Genomic DNA, 19,482 nt, shown 5'->3' with positions numbered 1-19,482 from the left:
AAGCTGTAATTTATGGTGATTTACAATGTTAAGGGGTGTTAACTATTATCTAAGTTTTGGTTAAAAAACATTTTTTTTTAAAAATTTTTAATTGCTGGTCAAAAAGCTTTACATAGAATGACCCCCACTGAGTGGCTCACTGTTGCCAAATAAAGACAGGACAATAAAACCATTGTGAGATACTGGCCCCTAAAGACAAGCATGGCCCTGACATACAGGTACCCATCTACGCAGACAGAGCAAGTGTGTCAATAAACAAAACAAGTGAGTCACGTCCCCTTAGCCAGATACACAACAGCACACAGACACATTCACAGGAGTCTTACTCAACTTATTTTATTTACAGGAGCCACAAATGCAAATGCATTGGTTTATTTTCCCATATCATTTCAGACACCGGTAATACACGATTCTCTTTGCCTTTTTCACATGAAGAGTGGATTAACCAGAGACATGGAAGCCATTCTCAATCTAAAGGCCAGACGCTTAGATGACGAATCATCATTGATTTTTCATTCTAAAGATAAATAAATTAGAACATTCTCTGACTTTCTCCCCGCTTTCAGAATGTTGGTTGAACTAAATGCTGGATACACAGTAGAGAATTGTGGAAAAGACAAGGGTGAGGACAGAGTATGGGAAAAGCAATGAAACACCACCTACCAGAATATGTAGGTACAGTGCTAGCAAGAAAGAGATCAAACAAAATGGCATAACAAAAATATTTTTACTACAACATAACATTTACAGAAAATAAGTACAGAAGCAACAAGTCTGTGTGGATCTCAGCAATGAAGTGACAATGATAGTATTTCATGCCTCGTTGTTTCATGTCAGAATTGGGTGTACATTTCCCCCCCATCAACACCCCGAAAGTGGTACTTCTCAGTATCAATACAGATCTAATTTGTTAGAACAGTCATGTTCTGAGCTTGGTTAAGTACATGCTTTTAATGAAGTATCATAGGAGAAAAAAATTATATTAAAATAACATTAAAAGAAAATGAAAAGAATGCCTTCTCCCCAGAAGGAAGTCATAACCGACACACTCACCTCCCTAATCTGAGCTTCTGCCAAGGACTTGCAAACACAGGACTTCCGAACCCACAACTTCAACTGTCTGAGGGAAACAAAGGTTACTCTAAATTCAACAAGGGGCTAGGCGGCATAACCTCAAGAGGACATTTTCAAATGGGTGTGTATTTGGTGGCTGTGTCACTAACTCCCTCAGTTTATTGACCTTTGACTAAACTGACCCATTGTATGACTGTATGACCGAGACTTATCGTTCACCCCCCCCCCCCCCCGGACAAACAGAAAACTGTGGTTGAGCATCAGCCTCTGTCCATGCATTCGAGCAGTGAGCCGGGACAAAGACAAAACACATTGCTATGTGCCATAAAATTACCAGAGGGCTGCAGTAGTTTTTTCTTTTAAATATATTCTTTACAGTTTTTTTGCTTGCTTTTTTCTTGTTTTTTTTTGTCTAAGACTGTCCTTTAAATGCAAATAAAGGAGATCATCTTGGTTGTGTTAACATCCAGTGCCCGTCTGTTTTCTTCTATACCTCAATGCTGTTTCCCGCATAAAGCCTGGTCCATGTCCGAGCTGCAAGGTGCACAGAGAGGGGGTTCATTAACTAGAGGTATTAGCATTCTTCTTGAAGGAATGTCTTGCTATCTCTGAATTGATTTGACCTGCAGTGACACTTTAGGAGGCTAAAGTGAAGAGCACTACAAGAGCAGTAAGTAATTGGTTCCTTCTCACACACACTGCCTCTGTTTAAAACCAGGCTTTGGTCACATTCAGCGATATAGGTACTCTTGATCAGAGGATGCAAAATAATTTACGTGCCAAGGGGTGAGAATTTAAACTGGGTTCACTTTAAACATGAACATGACACGTGCGTGTGCTGTCTCACCTGTCTCAATGGCCTGGGCTTCGTTTGATTTCCACTGCTCTGCAACATCGTTTGCAAGTGGGTCATCAGGGTTAGGAGCGCTTAATAATGCTTGGATTGATAGCAGCACTGTGCGGATCTGCAAAGCTGGGGACCACTTATCTGTGAGAGACAAAGAAAATGGTGGAGGAAGGAGTCATACTTTGAGTCAGGACATGACTGTGACCAATGATAACTGAATCTGGATAACTCACCTTTCAAGATGTCTAGGCATATCCTACCCAGCTTGTCCACATTGGGGTGGTAGATTTTGGTCATGAATCGCACTTTGGGAGCTGCCATGGGATATTCTTCTGGCAGAAACAGTTCAAGTTTAAAGGTGCCTCCTTCGAAAGGGGAGTCCTGGGGCCCTGAAATCACCACGTGGAAGTAGCGTGCATTCGCCTCATCAGGCTCTGCCTTTATTCCAGGAACGGGTTCGGCCAGCAAACGCTGAGTCTCCTGAACACGGACAGAGATACAGATCGAGACATGCAAGTAGATAGACAAACACATGCAAACAGAAACGTGTCATGTTCGAAGTGAACCCAGTTTAAATTGTCTCAAGCAGAATGCGCTACAGATGTAGCGAGACAGATAAGCACCAACAACCAGATGTCAGGTCAGGGTCAATAGTGACCAAGGTTTTGGACAACTATGTTTTGGTGCAAGGACAGCCATCCATACATTCAAGATCAGGTTTGACATTCTGTTTCTGAACATTTTAGGGCCAATGAACAATCACTCTGTCTTGTCTCTTTCAAGAGCACAAAACACTCACGCAGTGTTTTAGATCCTCAGCTAAGAGCTCATAGGATATATTCTATTGCAGTTAAAAGGTTAAACAAACAAAATATATAATAATAATTACATGCCTGGAGGTGGACTAGCTGCAGTCTTTTTTTGTGAATTATGTCTGAGGCCTAGTGAGAACCAACATGTAACATCTTCATGGTATGACTGTCATTCTGATGGAAATAAATGTATTATCTATAACTTTCAAATATAACTCACTGATAGGCCCATGTACACCATAACGCCACTGTAAATGTTTGTCTTCTCAGTTTTTTTATTCAACAACTAGGCAAGTCAGTAAGTTAGGCCAGTTGAGTAGGCTGATAAATTGAATGTTTCTGTCAAACATTTGTTTTTGCAGCCACCTAGTATATGTATGACAAACTATTGTCCCATGTCTCTTCATTTCTGACACAGAACTCCTGCAAGACCAACAAGATTTCCTGATCCTGCTCATTGGGCCTAGACACAGTTTGAGAGAAATACCTGCACTGCCACCGGCTTCTATACTACAGCCAAGTTAGCTTTGCTACCCAAAGCACTTTCATACACAGTAAAACAAGCAAGTACATGTGAGTTTATAATACATACTCTGGAGTCTAGTAGTATAGCAAGTTTCATCAATATCTAACTAGCTAAATTTGCTAGCTGTATGTACGTTGCTAACGTTAGCTAGAAGTGCCAGTCGAGGGTCATTGCTCAGATCGCTAACTTGAGACCATAGCAAGGTTACTTCAATAGATTTACATTAAGAAAATTATTACTTTCAACACATAGGCAATTAAGTAGACTTGGGCCATACTCAGCAGGAAGGTTAATACATTTGACCAAACATTCATCTGACTTGAGGCTGAGCCTGAGACATACGGTACCTAGCTAACGGAAGTAACATTAGCTAGCAAATACATGGCAATGCACGTGCCTAGTCGTATTTTTCTTCGCAACTCAAAGGGGACCGAACTACGGCTTGTGAACTATTTATTGCATGTGGTTTTTGGAATTACCTTTATAATCCTGCGGGGTAGTCCTGCCATCTTGTTTTACTGTATACAGTATTTTTGTATGTTCACTCCTTCGTCGCCGAAAAAAACACGCTTTCCGGTGATGTTGGCCTCTGACGGGATTGTGAATGCTGGGAAATGTATTTTGGTCAACGACAAGCGTGAACATATTTCAATTAAACGAACTTCATGTTCCAGGAATGGGTGCTTTCAAAATCTTAGAGAAAAGACTAGAAATATGAACGTACTCTTTATTGTAATTTCTTTGAATCCCAAAAACGTAAAATACATGGACTGAATTGAAATTATCGTAATAATGGTCAGTCACAATCAATGTAATATTGTTCTGCACAGTAGGAGCCAAAGTTTGAGTCCCAGTTGCAGCTTTTTCTTTCTCCCGCTACGCCGCTATTGCAGTGTTCTCCTTCTTCCTCCACAATAACATGCAGATACCTTAACAATGTCCCAAAATTTCATGAAATAAAAGGTATTCAGCAAATAGGGAAAATATATATTTCACTGACAGTTTTGGTAATCTGCTTCAAAACATACGTGCGTAACTACAGATTTGTTCATTTTATTTTATTTTACAGCGCAAATAATTGCACACAAAAACAGTTTGGGATTTGGGGGTTGAGCCAAGCTAATAATTATGTAAGGTATAAATGATTCTGAAGGTAAGAAACTCCTTAACAACTATCTGTCTTTTGGGGGATCTCGTTTTCTGCGTCGTGTATGGTACCTAAGAAAAAAAAGGAACAAAAGTTACAATTTTCAATATACAGTGGATTCGGAAAATATTCAGACCCTTTGACTTGTTCCACATTTTGTTACAGCCTTATTCTGAAATGAATTCAATTGTAATCTCTCAATCTACACACAATACCCCATAATGACAATGCGAAAACAGGTTTTTAGAAATCTTTGCAAATGTAATTAAAAATAAAAACCAGAACAATCACATTTAGTATTCAGACCCTTTACTCAATACTTTGTTGAAGCACCTTTGGCAGCGATTATAGCCTCGAGTCTACTTTGGTATGACGCTACAAGCTTGGCACACGTATTTGGGGAGTTTCTCCCATTCTTCTCTGCAGATCCTCTCAAGCTCTATCAGGTTGGATAGGGAGCTTCGCTGCACAGCGATGTTCAGGTCTCTCCAGAGATGTTTGGTCGGGTTCAAGTCCGGGGTCTGTCTGGGCCACTCAAGAACATTCAGAGACTTGTCCCGATGCCACTCCTGCATGGTCTTGGCGGTGTGCTTAGAGTCGTTGTCCTGTTGGAAGGTGAACCTTCGCCCCCAGTCTGAGGTCCAGAGTGCTCTGGAGCAGGTTTTCATCAAGGATCTCTCTGTACTTTGCTCCATTCATCTTTCCCTCAAACCTGACTAGTCTCCCAGTCCCTGCCACTGAAAAACATCAACACAGTATGAACCTGCCACCACCATGCTTCACCGTAGGCATGGTGCCAGGTTTCCTCCAGACGTGACGCTTGCCATTTAGGCCAAATAGTTCAATCTTGGTTTCATCAGACCAGAGAATCTTGTTTATCATGGACTGAGAATCCTTTAAGTGCCTTTTGGCAAATTCCAAGCGGACTGTCATGTGCCTTTTACTGAGGAGTGGCTTCCGTCTGGCCACTACCATAAAGCCCTGATTGGTGGAGTGCTGCAAAGATAGGATAACCTTCCAGAAGGACAACTTTCTCCACATAGGAACTCTAGAGCTCTGGCAGAGTGACCATTGGGTTCTTGGTCACCTCCCTGACAAAGGCTGCCTCCCCCGATTGTTCGGTTTGGCCAAGCGGCCAGCTCTAGGAAGAGTCTTGGTGGTTCCAAACTTATTCCATTTAAGAATGATGGAGGCCACTGTGTTCTTGGGGACGTTCAATGCTGCAGAAATGTTTAGGTATCCTTAGCCAGATCTGTGCCTTGACACAATCCTGTCTCGAAGCTCTACGGACAAATCCTTCGACCTCATGGCTTGGATTTTGCTCTGACATGCACTGTCAACTGTGGGACCTTATATAGACAGGTGTGTTCCTTTCCCAATCATGTCCAATCAATTGAATTTACCCCAGGTGGACTCCAATCAATCAGTAGAAACATCTCAAGGATGATCAAGGGAAACAGAATGCACTGGAGCTCAATTTCGAGTGCCATAGGAAAGGGTCTTATTTACATAAGGTTTATGTTTTTTAATTTTAATAAAAATGTAAAAACCTGTTTTCACTTTGTCATTATGGGGTATTGTGTGAATATGGATAAAATGTATTTATTTCTCAATTTTAGAATAAGGCTGTAATGTAACAAAATGTGGAAAAAGGGAAGGGGTCTGAATACTTTGCGAATGCACTCTATAGGTGATTTTAAAAAGGACTGAGTGAGGATTTTACCCAGCTTCATGCCAGTTTCTCACTCAATCCATTAGCATTACATGAATTTACAAATGAGCAACTTAAGGTACATTTTGGATACTTAAAAGGCCCAATGCAAATGTTATCTCAATATCAAATCATTTCTGGGTAACAATTATGTACCCCACTGGGATTATTTTCAATCAAAATGGTCAAAAACAAACAAAAATAGTTTCTTAGCAAGAGCAATTTCTCAAGCAAGACTTTTGCTAGAACTGTCGGAGTGGGGAGGGGAAAACCGAAGCCTCGTTATTGGCAGAGACGTTTAGAACTCTTTCATATTGGTCTAGTAACTAATTTACTACCTGGTGATGTCACCAAGCAGGCCAAAACAGGCTGAAATTTCAGACGACCTTTTCAAACAGCTCTCTTACACTAAAAGAGCATTATCATTTTCACAGCATTCTTCCAACATCAGTATGTAAATATATATATAAAACTCAAGAAATTACATTTTTGACTGCACTGGGCCTTTAATACTAAGGATGTGCCATGTGAGTTCAGTACCAATATTTAATATGGAACAGGTGTGGCATCTATCTATTGCCCTGCTTTGAGCAATCATCAACATAATTTTATCCTTCTGAGTATCTCTTCATAATTTAAATAGTCAGTACTATCACTAAAGTGATTCAATCATAGAAGGTGTACTTACTGTCCCACAGGGTACCAGCGGTGCTTGGTGGTGTGAAACATTTTGCTCAGCTCCTCGATGGTGGGGGCCTGTTTGTTCTGCAGCACCTCCCTGCCGAGGTGGGCCTTCAGCACTTGGTCATGTGTCTCTGCCGGATTGGTCAGGGGGTCTGGCCGTAGAATGGGCTACAGTGTCACAAATACATACGAAAGCCATAACAATCAAAGACGATTTATGCTGTTTTTCAACCTCGCAGGGCTTATTTTGCAGTTTAATAGCCAGCATGTTGAGAAAAGGGGCATATTGCTGGCAGGTAAAACTCAGCCTCCCACAGACATTATGATTTCACAGATCAATCTGCAGGGCGTATTGTGTTTGCAAATGCAGTATTTACAGTATTTAAATGTTTCCTCATCATCTCTGTTAACGTCAGTATCGGCAAATCCAAGTTCTAATTTCTTACCTGGGTAAATTCATAAGGAACATCCTCAGAGGGATGGTAGCACACTATGGTCTTCCCATCAGATGTCACACCAATTTCCACCTTACTGCAATGAAGGTGACAAGAAATGAACAAAGTCATCGCAATACACACAGTTACAAAATGATGATTTACTATTAAAAAAAGGCTACGTAGCAAGCCATCTAACGTTACTTACCAATCATCATCAATGGAAGGTCCACGGATAGTTGACTTGTGAAGGACAGGCACAACGCCTGTTGTGGATATATTGGTTTACATAAATCAAAAGGTACAGTATGATGTGATTAATAACTGCCAAGCTACAGTCACAAGATTGCTAGCCAGCTGGGTTCTCTGCCTCAGAAATGCTTGCTAATATATGTGCGCTAACATTAACTAGATAGTTAGCTGACAAAATCCTTTCAGCACGAGATTGTGTTCACAAAACGCGTTCCTTAATCTTGCAAGTTTTACAATAGACAGTACTCACCTGTGCAGTGTTTCAGTTTATTAACAGTTGAAAACCGTGTAAATAAAGAACTCAACCTATTTAAATGACCTGTAGTAGCCATGCTCATCAAAAATGTTGTATTTGTGTTACATGGAAATATTTCCGTGTATGTACTATAAGGAAATAATTCCGTGTTCATACGTGAACCATACACGTTTGTTCCGCTGTACAAACCTTTATGAACAAATCCTTTTTCTTTAGTAAAGCCAAAGTAAAAATACAAAAACAAAAGAACTGGGACAATTTAACTGTCAAATGTATTTGGGGAAAAATTATTTTTCACATTTGTATAAATACATTATGACATCATAAATATCATTTTAGAATTGGAATAGAGTAAACTGAGAAATAATGGGATTTGAACATTTTGCTAATTCATTAACATGAAACTCAAGTTACAGCATTGCTCTTAACTTCCATATAATGGCAACTGAACATCGAAAGGGTTACCGATGTGACCTCATACTGGAACCCTCTCAGTACTCCACAGTTCCACCACCAACGGAGGAGGGGAAGGCAAAGGTATCAGTGAAACTTCAGCCAGAGGTTTTTAACCCATTCATCCTGTCTCCTCTGCCAGAACAGACGATCCGTGATGTTCTTGTTGACTGGGTGAGGAACAAACCGCTCCTTTCACCCACTGCAGCCAGAGGAATGGTCATCACTGGCATAACCCATGAGGTTGCATACTGTTACAGACTGGAAACATTTACAGAGCACAGGTCTGTGTGCTTAAGATTTGAACCGCAATGCAAAACTTCCAAAGCACCAGTGTCTCCAAAACCAGCAGGGGAAGTACAGGAGCCACAACCCTGGAAGGTGCCTGTGACCCCGGCCAAGATGTTCCACAACCAGGTGTTAAATTACAGGCTGATTCACACAGACCGAGTGACCGGGTGCTCTTACTGCCAGGAGCATAAGTGGGTTATGTGCAAGGCCTGCTGTGCCTCTACTAGAGTGCGCTGCCCTGTGTGCCACGGGCGAGGCAGGGGCACCAAAAAGCCCTGCAGAGAGTGCAAGGGTGAGAAGATGGTGCCCTGCATGTCCTGCATGTCCCTGGGCCGGGTTTGCTGTGAGATGTGCGTGGGAAATGGTCAGCTGTGCTACTTCAAAGAGCTGCGGGTGGACTACCACTGTCATCTCGACAGGTACCTGCTAGGTGTCCCAGGCGGTATCCCAGAGGAGAGGATTTCCCATGCCATAGGGGAGATCCTCCACAATGGCTTGGGCCAAAAGGTGTGTCCCATTAGCACCTTCTCTGTGGAAGAGGTCAACGCAGCCTCACAAAGGATGGTGCGGTCGTCCCACTCCAGCTGGCCCCAGTGCCGCATCATTCAACAGAGACATCTGCTGAGGGCAGTGCCAGTGACTCAAGTCCAGTATCGCTGGAAGGATACTTCTGGGAGTGTGTTTATTTTTGGAGTAGACCACTCCATCTACTGGCCAGACTACCCAGAGAGGAGGATCCGTCTCTGTTGCCCCTGGTTATAGAACTGGTAATGCTCAATTCCCAGATAAAAGCTTCCTCAAACACATGCATATGATAAAGATTGTTGTCCTTTCCTTTTCTTTATTTTTAATATTTTCTACATTGTAGAATAATAGTGAAGACATCAAAATGATTAAATAAAACATATGGAATCATGTAGTAACCAAAAAAAGTATTAAAAAATCTAAATATGTTTTATATTTTAGATTCTTCAAAGTAGCCACCCTTTGCTTTGACAGCTTTGCACACTCTTGGCATTCTCTCAACCAGCTTCACCTGGAATGCTTTTCAACAATCTTGAAGGAGTTCCCACATATGCTGAGCACTTGTTGGCTGCTTTTCCTTCACTCTGCAGTCCAACTCATCCCAAACCATTTCAACTGGATCGAGGTCAGGTGATTGTGGAGGCCAGGTCATCTGATGCAGCACTTCATCACTCTCCTTCTTGGTCAAATAGCCCTTACACAGCCTGGAGGTGTGTTGAGCCATTGTTGTGTTGAATAACAAATGATAGTCCCACTAAGCGCAAACCAGATGGGATGGTGTATCATTGCAGAATGTTTTGGTAGCCATGCTGGTTAAGTGTGCCTTAAATTCTGAATAAATCACAATGACACCAGCAAAGCACCCCCACACCACCACCTCCATGCTTCACGGAAGGAACTACACATGCAGCGATCATCCGTTCACCTACTCTGCGTCTCACAAAGACAAGGCGGTTCGAACCAAAAATCTCAAATTTGGACCAAAGGACAGATTTCCTACCGGGCTAATGTCCATTGCTCGTGTTTCTTGGCCCAAGCAAGTCTCTTGTTCTTATTAGTGTCCTTTAGTAGTGGTTTCTTTGCAGCAATTCAACCATGAAGGCCTGATTCACGCAATCTCCTCTGAACAGTTGATGTTGAGATGTTTGTTACTTGAACTCTGTGAAGCATTTATTTGGGCTGCAATTTCAGAGGCGCAGTTAACTCTAATGAACTTATCCTCTGCAGCAGAGGTAACTCAGGGTCTTACTTTCCTGTGGCGGTCCTCATGAGAGCCAGTTTCATCATAGCGCTTGAAGAATCTTTTAAAGTTCTTGAAAATCTCCACATTACTGACCTTCATGTCTTAAAGGAATGATGGACTATCATTTCTCATTGCTTATTTGAGCTGTTCTTGCCATATGGACTTGTACCATATAGGGCTATCTTCTGTATACCACCCCTACCTTGTCACAACACAACTGATTGGCTCAAACACATTAAGGAAATAAATTCCACAAATTAACTTAAGGCACACTTGTTAATTGAAATGCATTCCAGGTGACTACCTCATGAAACTGGTTGAGAATACCAAGAGTGTAAAAAGCTGTCAAGGCAAAGTGTGGCTACTTATTATTCTACAATGTAGAAAATAGTAAAAACAAAGAGAACACTGGAATGAGTAGGTGTGTCCAAACTTGACTGGTACTGTATATTTTTCACAAGTTGGTCAAATCTGTATTTCTTTACCATTTTGCCTGGATGGGTCTTTCAGTAAATGTTTGAGTAGGTATTTCAGATTTCACACATTTCCAATTTAACCAATGCAGGAATGTCACTGACATAATACATCGTTTATTCTGGGGGGGAGGGGCGCAAGATTAGCAAATTTCAGGCCAAGATTAGCAAAGTCCTGCACAAATAATCATTGATGACACTAAACCAGATACCTGTGCTTTCAAAATCACATTTCAATAGTTATTTGATTGATTGTTAGTCAAAAACAAATATCTATTGAATTATTTTGACAAACATTCAGATAAATATTGACCTTCCTTGTTGCAAAGACATTTTAGCTCCCAAAACAAATATTTATGTGGCGCTTAACTATTAGGAGATCTGTTTTAGAAGAAAAGTTTGAAGAGAGAAAGTCCATCCACAGCTCTGGCAATGTTCTTGAAGTGCCTTCTTGGTCCCAGGTTGACAAAGTCTTTGGCTATGTGGATCTCTCTGTGTAAGTCCAAGGTGCCGCTCTATGTTGATTGGAAGTTGGTCCAGAGTGGCTCACTAGGAAAGCTCCATATCTGCTGTGGAGGAAGTGCTGCTGGATGCCTCAGGCGCTGTGGTTGCCACCAACCGCTCCCGATTGCCAAACACCTCAGCGACTGGAGACAGCACATACATGGATGGCACGCAAAGTCAGTGAACATACTCGGTCACGTACACACAAAACACACCATGTTGATAACCATCAGCTACTGATCTAACACCTCAGCGACTGGAGACAGCACATACATGGATGGCACGCAAAGTCAGTGAACATACTCGGTCACGTACACACAAACACACCATGTTGATAACCATCAGCTACTGATCTAACACCTCAGCGACTGGAGACAGCACATACATGGATGGCACGCAAAGAAAGTCGGTGAACATACTCGGTCACGTACACACAAACACATCATGTTGATAACCATCAGCTACTGATCTAACACCTCAGTGACCAAGCAGACACACAGATATACAAACCCATGACTCGACTACCAAGCAGGAGAGATGATAGCTATATAAACGTATCAGTCAAAGCCCATAATAAATAGATGTTCAATACAGAGGGAGAGAGATACTATCCCTCTATTGAACAGGTAGTTTTTCGTAGCCACTGTGCTTCTACATCTGCATTGCTTGCTGTTTGAGGTTTTAGGCTGGGTTTCTGTACAGCACTTTGTGACATCTGCTAATGTAAAAAGGGCTTTATAAATACATTTGGTTGATTGATGAAAAAAGTAAAAGCTAGTTGCCATATTCAAAATATATATATTTTTCTGGAACAAACAGAAAATACATGATAGACTCGGCTCCTTGTCAGGCCTAGAGCAGAAGGTAATGACATTGAAACTGTACCTGCTGCCACATCACTTATGTCCCAAACCCGCAGGCCATCCCTCTGTCCTCCAAAGGCATATACAAAGGGCATGTCAGGACAGCACGCTGCACAGAACAGCACCCCCTATCAACAGAAAGGGAGCATTTCACCGCAACAGCCACATACATATACAGCACACATCCACACATTCGCTGTTAGACCGAAAGGTGACGGATCTTAATGCAATGACATGACATGATTACAGCGACAGAAACCATCTTTACCATTTTCATGTCCCGGGTGTGAACTAAATTGGGCTTGTTCCCCAAGATGTCCCAAATCTTGACGTGTTTGTCTGCTGACGAGGTGACCAAGCATCCCCGGATCTGGCTGCTAAGGTCCAAGCCTACAGGGCCAGAGACAACTGACTTCAATTCGGTTTCCCTGACCTTGAATGCCATGTTTGTGTACCAGTACTCATCCAGTATTTTAAAGTCTGAATATGAAGGGGTAGGGGCTAGAGGCAGAAATTGGCCTGTGACCACACCCACCTGACACCTCTCCGTCATGTGCCCTTAGCGTAAACACTGGCTTGTCCGAGCGTGCGTCCAGACAGTAAACAAAGCCGTCCTCTGTGCTCGCCTAAAACACAGCCAACCATCAGTGAGAGTGGAAACAGGAAAGTGCACCAAGCATTTTCCATGTGAAAGTTAGCCAATATGCTATGTGAGATGTGGCGAGAGGACAGCTTACCAGGAAGTTGCAGGGCGAGAAGTGGTTCCAGGCGACCCTTTCCACCTGCCCGCTAAACCTCCAAGTGCGATGGCTGCTGTCCGGGCTGCGGCAGTCATACAGGATTGCCGACCTGGCCAGAGGAAGAAGACACAGGTTAAGACTTGTTCGTTTTGTACATTCACAATCCTGACCTCCAATATACAGGAGATTATAATTAATTTGACAATTTCAGAGGATGTAACAGATTCAGATTGGACATACTTATCGTATGATCCTGATATCAGGGTCTGAGCTTCAAAGGGGTGGAACATCAACGTCTGAACCTAAAAGGGACTTGACTTTAATGTTTGAGATCAACATCACAAGTAAGCAGGCGAGGCTACATCCAAAATCAACTTCACATCGTATTTTTGTTTATTTACAGTAGGTCCATTATGGGAAGTTAAACAGGCCGTGATGACTGGATACACGTACCTTGTCAGTGTGTTTGCGCAGTGTTGTGGCCGGCTTTCCCTGTGCCAGATCCCACAGGATCACGGTTTCGTCAGCTGACCCACTGGCCAAGACGTTGCTGTGGAAAAAAGAAGCAACACACAGAGTAAAGGTGGAGGGTAGGTTTGTGACAACGCTAGTGACTTTGTGATTACAGTGACATAAGTGGAAAGGTCTGGGGTAACGGGTACAACTCCAATATGACTCACCGGACCAGTTTGTTCCAGGATAAGTCCAGTACAGCATCTGTATGACCTTCCACTGGCTCTGCTGCAGCCTTAAAATTCAAATGGCATGTTAGGATTCAGGCCATAGTGAGGAGACACCAACACCATAAACATAACAGTAGAAACTACCACATCCAAGTCCTTGTGGGAAAATGACCTTTTTGCTTTTCTTTTTCTTCTTGGAGGCCTTCTTGCTCCCCAGAGTGAAGGCAGGCTCTAGGCAGTCCACCACATCCAGGTCCCACACGTCAATCTGCGGTGTCATGTTGCCTACAGCCGCATAATTGCCTGTACAAACAGATGGAGTTAATGTAAAGTAAAAAAAACAAACATGTTATACACTGAGAAAATACTGAATTGAATGTCTATTCCGCAGAGTCGGGTTGTGATAAACTGCTGTTTGAGCTTAACTCAAAGTCAAATCTGAGAATCCATTCAACACTATAAAAAAGTGAATTCACTCACCAGTGCCTTCTGGACTAGGGTCAAAGTTAAGCCACTCCACACACAGTGGATAGGCTGGTAGGAGTATGTCATGGTGAATATAGAGGGATTCCTCCTCGGAGTTGTATACTGTGCAGAGGCAAATAAATACAATCATTAAAACAACCTTTGTTTTTACACTGGCATGTACACAGAGTATACCAAACGTCAGGAAAATCTTCATAATATTGAGTTGCAACCCTCCCCTTCCCTTCCCTTCCCTCAGAACAGACTCAATTCGTCAGGGCATGGATTCAAAAGCGTTCCACAGGGATGCTGGCCCATGTTGTGGGAAATTGGCTGGATGTCCTTTGGGTGATGGACCATTCCTCATACACGCGGGAAACTGTTCATGAAAAACCCAGCATCGTTGTAGTTTTTGACACAAACCATTGTGCCTGGCACCTACTACCATACCCCGTACAAAGGCATTTAAATATGTTGTCTTGCCCATTCACCCTCTGAATGGCACACATTCACAATCCATGTCCCAAGGTTTAAAAATCCTTCTTCAACCCGTCTCCTCCATCTACACTGATTGAAGTGGATTTGACGTCAGATGAAAGCTATGATCACTTGTTTGCCAGTCTATGTCATGGAAAGAGCATGTTTTGTACACTCACTATGTCTACACTGTTACTATTTGATGTTGTGAAGCAAGAGTTTCTGTTAGTCTAAGCTGAGAGTCAAATTGCCAGTTTGAACAACAGTCTCTGCAACTCACCGTGAATCTCCAGGTTGCAGCAGTCCTTCTCTGCTCTGCCTGAAATGATGAGGTTATCATTGGGCTTGATTTGAAAGTCCTCTCGCTCATACTGGTCCTGGAGACACAAAGAAAAGATGCCAACAACTAAGTCTGAATGACACAGAATTACCAGAAATGAAGAGCTGGGACGATAAACTGAACATTTTCGACACCAACCACTTATCGCAGGCATTTTGCTGATATCGTTCATTACGATAAGTAGCCTATACTAGAGAAATGTGAAGTTTGAAATGAAATAAGTTTGTTCAATGGGACAATTGATGGCTACAACAATAAAACTAGTAGTAGTAGTTTAAAGGATTAAAAAAATATATATAAAAATACTGTGGTGCACATTATAAACGTATTGTTTCTATTTATCGGTATCGCATCAATTAGGTCATTTATCACAATATGGATTTTTTAAGTGGCAGGTAGCCTAGCAGTTAGAGGGTTGGGCCAGTAACCGAAAGGTCGCTGGATCGAATACCCGAGCAGACATGGTGAAAAAATCGATGGCCCTTAAGCAAGGCACTTGACCCCAATTTGCTTCAGGGGCGCCGTATTACTATGGCTGACCCTGTAAAACAACACATTTCACTGCACCTATACGGTGTGTGACAATAAAATATATTTTATGTGATATTTTTACATATTTAATGTGATATGCTTGGCATGCACCACTAGTTGGTACCAAACCGGACTGGTGAGATGTTTCATCACTCTGAACTGGCAAACAGCTCTGGACTCACTGTGTCTTTGATGGTAATGTAAGGATCCTCCTCATTGGTGCTGAACACTGTGAGGCCGGCAAGGCTGTCACCAAGGTTGGCAGTCACTGTGCCAGGAAAAAAAGAGTTGGAGTTGTAATCTTGGAATATTAACAGACAGAGATAACCCCATGAATTTAAGATCCGACATAATCTGAGAGCAAATGCAGAAACTATATTTACCCGAGTCTTCCTCATCATATCTATCCAAACCATACGTTGCTAGTTCATCTGCTTCCTCCCTTCCTGCTTCATTTTCATCTTGCTCTGGCTCCTGTCCCTGAACAGCTTCTGCCTCGTCACTCTGTTCCTGCCCGCTGGCCATGCCTTCATCCTCCTCCTCCTCCTCCTCCTCCTCTTCACCTACACGTTCACTGAGTAAATGCAAATAAACTCATCAAAAAAAGAAACGTCCCTTTTTCAGGACCCTGTCTTTCAAAGATAATTCGTAAAAATCCAAATAACTTCACAGATCTTCATTGTAAAGGGTTTAAACACCGTTTCCCATGCTTGTTCAATGAACCATAAACAATTAATGAACATGCGCCTGTGGAACGGTCGTTAAGTCACTAACAGCTTACAGACGGGTAGGCAATTAAGGTCATAGTTATGAAAACTTAGGACACAAGAGGCCCTTCTACTGACTGAAAAACACCAAAAGAAAGATGCCCAGGGTCCCTGCTCATCTGCGTGAACGTGTCTAACACGCAACCCAAACCGGCTGCACACGTGCGCCATCGTGCATTAATTTATTTTGTCCCCCCACACCAAATGCGATCACAATACGCAGGTTCAAATATCAAAACAAACTCTGAACCAATTACATTAATTTGGGGACAGGTCAAAAAGCATTTGCTAGCTAATTTGTCCTATTAAGCTAGCTTGCTGTTACTCGTTAATTTGTTCTGGGATATAAACATTGAGTTGTTATTTTATCTGAAATGCACAAGGTCCTCTACTCCGACAATTAATCCACACATAATACGGTCAACCGAATCATTTCTAGTCATCTCTCCTCCTTCAAGGATTTTTCTTCTCTTGGCTTCATATTGCGATTGGCAACTTTCATAAATGAGGTGCATTACCACCACTGACCTCATTCGTATTTCAGTCACCCACGTGGGTATAACCAATGGGGAGATGGCATGTGGGTATCTGCTTCTATAAACCAATGAGGAGATGGGAGAGGCAGTACTTGCAGCGCGATCTGCATCACAAATAGAACTGACTTCTATTTTATCCCTTGGCAACGCAGATGCTCGTTGGAACGCGCGAGCAGTGTGTGTGCAATAATTGAATAATATAGATCTCTAAATTTATTTTGCAATGTGAGCGGTGTAGTCAGCCTGTTAGGCATGCTGCAAGGAGGCATGAGGACTGCAGATGTGGCCAGGGCAATAAATTGCAATGTTCGTACTGCGAGACTCCTAAGACAGCGCTACTGAGACAGGACGGACAGCTGATAGTCCTCACAGTGGCAGACCACGTGTAACACCTGCACAGGATTGGTACATCCGAACAACAACTGCCCGAGTTACACCAGAAACACAATCCCTCCATCAGTGCGCAGACTGTCCGCAATAGGCTGAGAGAGGTTGGACTGAGGGCTTGTAGGCCTGTTGTAAGGTAGGTCCTCACCGGCAACAACATCACCTATGGGCACAAACCCACCGTCGATGGACCAGACAGGACTGGCAAAAAGTGCTCTTCACTGACGAGTCACGGTTTTGTCTCACCAGGTGTGATGGTTGGACTTGCGTTTATCGTCAAAGGAATGAGCATTACACCGAGACCTGTACTCTGGAGCTGGATCGAAATGGAGATCCGGTCCGTCATGGTCTGGGGCGGTGTGTCACAGCATCATCGGACTGAGCTTGTTGTCATTGCAGGCAATCTCAACGCTGTGCGTTACAGGGAAGACATCCTCCTCCCTCATGTGGTACCCTTCCTGCAGGCTCAAAATGACATGACCCTCCAGCATGACAATGCCACCAGCCGTACTGCTCGTTCTATGCGTGATTTCCTGCAAGACAGGAATTTCAGTGTTCTGCCATGGCCAGCGAAGAGCCCGGATCTCAATCCCATTGAGCACATCTGGGACCTGTTGAATCGGAGGGTGAGGGCTAGGGCCATTCCCACCAGAAATTTCTGGGAAATTGCAGGTACCTTGGTGGAAGAGTGGGGTAACATCTCACAGCAAGAACGGGCAAATCTGGTGCAGTCCATGAGGAGGAGATGCACTGCAGTACTTAATGCAGCTGGTGGCCACACCAGATACTGACGGTTACTTTTGATTTTGACCCCCCCTTTGTTCAGGGACACAATATTCCATTTCGTTAGTCACATGTCTGTGGAACTTGTTCAGTTTATGTCACAGTTGTTGAATCTTATGTTCATACAAATATTTACACATTAAGTTTACTGAAAATAAACGCAGTTGGACAGCGAGAGGACGTTTCTTTTTTTGCTGAATTTACATTGACTGAACAAGAGCTCAAAGAAATCACCATTTATACGGTTTGGGTCAATTTCATTTGAACTTGTTTGATTTGATGAAACCCCCACTATTGAGGAAATGATTTCTGAGTCACTTCGCTGGTCCAGAAATAATGAGTATTTCAAACATTTATCTACACATTTCAATTAATTTCCTATATTGACTGAGTTTGAATAGCAGTTTCAGTCTCATTGTCCCACTCAGGTCAGTGTTATTTTCTGAAGCCCTCCAAACAAACAAAGTTACGTCAAGTAAGTCATCCAAAAACTCCACCAACCCCAATTGTTCTTTTGCCTCTGCTATTATGTGTTGCAATTCTTCTTTGCTCAACTCCACCTGTAACAAAATGTGGCAACAGGTTAAAACAGACATCACCTAGCTGGTACCATTCATTTTATTTGCATGAATTATGGTGTTTATAAACTATAACTGCTGTATGTACAAAATAACGTATTAACTAGCTAGGGTGTATTCATTAATCTGATTCCGTTGCAAAACGTTTAGCAACTGAAACCATTTACTTCCGAACAAATTCTGGTAGGTCCCTCCCCGTTTCGTTTGCTTCAGTTAGGTTCCTAGGGTAATTGTTTCCCTTTTGCAACGGAATCCGACTAATGAAAACACCACAGAAGAATGTCTGTCTTGTTGGCAATTTTGCTAGCTACTTACCTTATCTGGTGTTTCCTTCGAAATGCCACGCTTTACCCATCCAACACAAGTGATTTGAGAACTCATTATTGACAACGTTCTAGTAACAACATTCAATGTAATGTACAACTCTAAAGTGTTCAAAAACACTTTATAAAAATCCAAAAGTTACATACAAATTGCACGCATTGACATGTGAGTTGGGTCCACGACTCTCGAGACAGGCAGTGTCGCAGACTGATGACGTTAACGTGGGGGTGTCCCTTGTTCTTCTTCTTTGAGTTTTTATTGACGGATCGCAAACAAAAAACAGGTGCACACACCGCCACTTACTGTACTGGACTGTGAGACCCGCCACGAACAGTCTATACCACTATATCCGAGTCAAATCAAATGTAATTAGTCACACACAATTGTTTAGAAAATGTTATTGCGGGTGTAGCGAAATGCTTGTGTTTCGAGCTTCGACAGTGCAGTAATATCTAACAAGTAATATCTAACAATGTCACAACATATACCCAATACACACACATCTAGTAAAGGAATGGAATTAAGAATATATAAATATATGGGCGAGTAATGTCAGAGCGACATAGACTTAGATACAGTAGAATAGTTCAGAATATAGTATACAGTCGTGGCCAAAAGTTTTGAGAATGACACAAATATACATTTTCACAAAGTCTGTTGCCTCAGTTTGTATAATGGCAATTTACATATACTCCAGAATGTTATGAAGAGTGATCAGATGAATTGCAATTAATTGCAAAGAACCTCTTTGCCATGCAAATGAACTGAATCCCCAA

The 19,482-nt window shown here is 42.4% G+C and overlaps 3 protein-coding genes across 4 annotated transcripts; all 3 read right to left on the bottom strand.

Moving 5' to 3' along the window:
- Positions 1–709: 709 nt before the first annotated feature.
- Positions 710–3,783, bottom strand: ube2n (ubiquitin-conjugating enzyme E2N). Its single transcript, NM_001160651.1, is given in 4 exon segments — positions 710–1,608; positions 1,922–2,062; positions 2,155–2,401; positions 3,739–3,783. Coding segments are annotated over 4 exon segments (465 nt in total). The 5' UTR covers positions 3,769–3,783; the 3' UTR covers positions 710–1,561.
- Positions 3,784–3,977: 194 nt separating this feature from the next.
- On the bottom strand, positions 3,978–7,897 carry LOC110499950 (39S ribosomal protein L42, mitochondrial). Its single transcript, XM_021577009.2, has 5 exons — positions 7,738–7,897; positions 7,444–7,501; positions 7,248–7,332; positions 6,806–6,969; positions 3,978–4,477 (listed from the first exon to the last, which is right to left on the bottom strand). Exons 1-5 carry the CDS (start codon positions 7,895–7,897, stop codon positions 4,432–4,434), a joined length of 513 nt encoding a protein of 170 aa, XP_021432684.2. The 3' UTR covers positions 3,978–4,431.
- Positions 7,898–10,674: 2,777 nt separating this feature from the next.
- Positions 10,675–19,005, bottom strand: LOC110499945 (periodic tryptophan protein 1 homolog). Of its 2 annotated transcripts, XM_036957201.1 has the most exons (16): positions 18,853–19,005; positions 18,698–18,727; positions 18,306–18,364; positions 15,715–15,905; positions 15,514–15,599; positions 14,741–14,837; positions 13,999–14,106; positions 13,691–13,821; positions 13,516–13,583; positions 13,289–13,385; positions 13,076–13,137; positions 12,833–12,944; positions 12,631–12,721; positions 12,364–12,485; positions 12,118–12,223; positions 10,675–11,375 (listed from the first exon to the last, which is right to left on the bottom strand). In XM_036957201.1, exons 4-16 carry the CDS (start codon positions 15,854–15,856, stop codon positions 11,278–11,280), a joined length of 1,320 nt encoding a protein of 439 aa, XP_036813096.1. In that variant the 5' UTR covers positions 15,857–15,905; positions 18,306–18,364; positions 18,698–18,727; positions 18,853–19,005; the 3' UTR covers positions 10,675–11,277. The 2 variants fall into 2 exon arrangements, with proteins under 2 accessions (XP_036813096.1, XP_021432678.2); XM_021577003.2 differs by having other exon boundaries at positions 18,698–18,937.
- Positions 19,006–19,482: the final 477 nt, after the last annotated feature.

Source organism: Oncorhynchus mykiss, chromosome 21 (assembly GCF_013265735.2).
Source record: "Oncorhynchus mykiss isolate Arlee chromosome 21, USDA_OmykA_1.1, whole genome shotgun sequence".
NCBI lineage: Eukaryota > Metazoa > Chordata > Actinopteri > Salmoniformes > Salmonidae > Oncorhynchus > Oncorhynchus mykiss.
The sequence above is the reverse complement of the archived record's forward strand: the minus strand, read 5'-3'. Positions and strand labels throughout refer to the sequence as shown.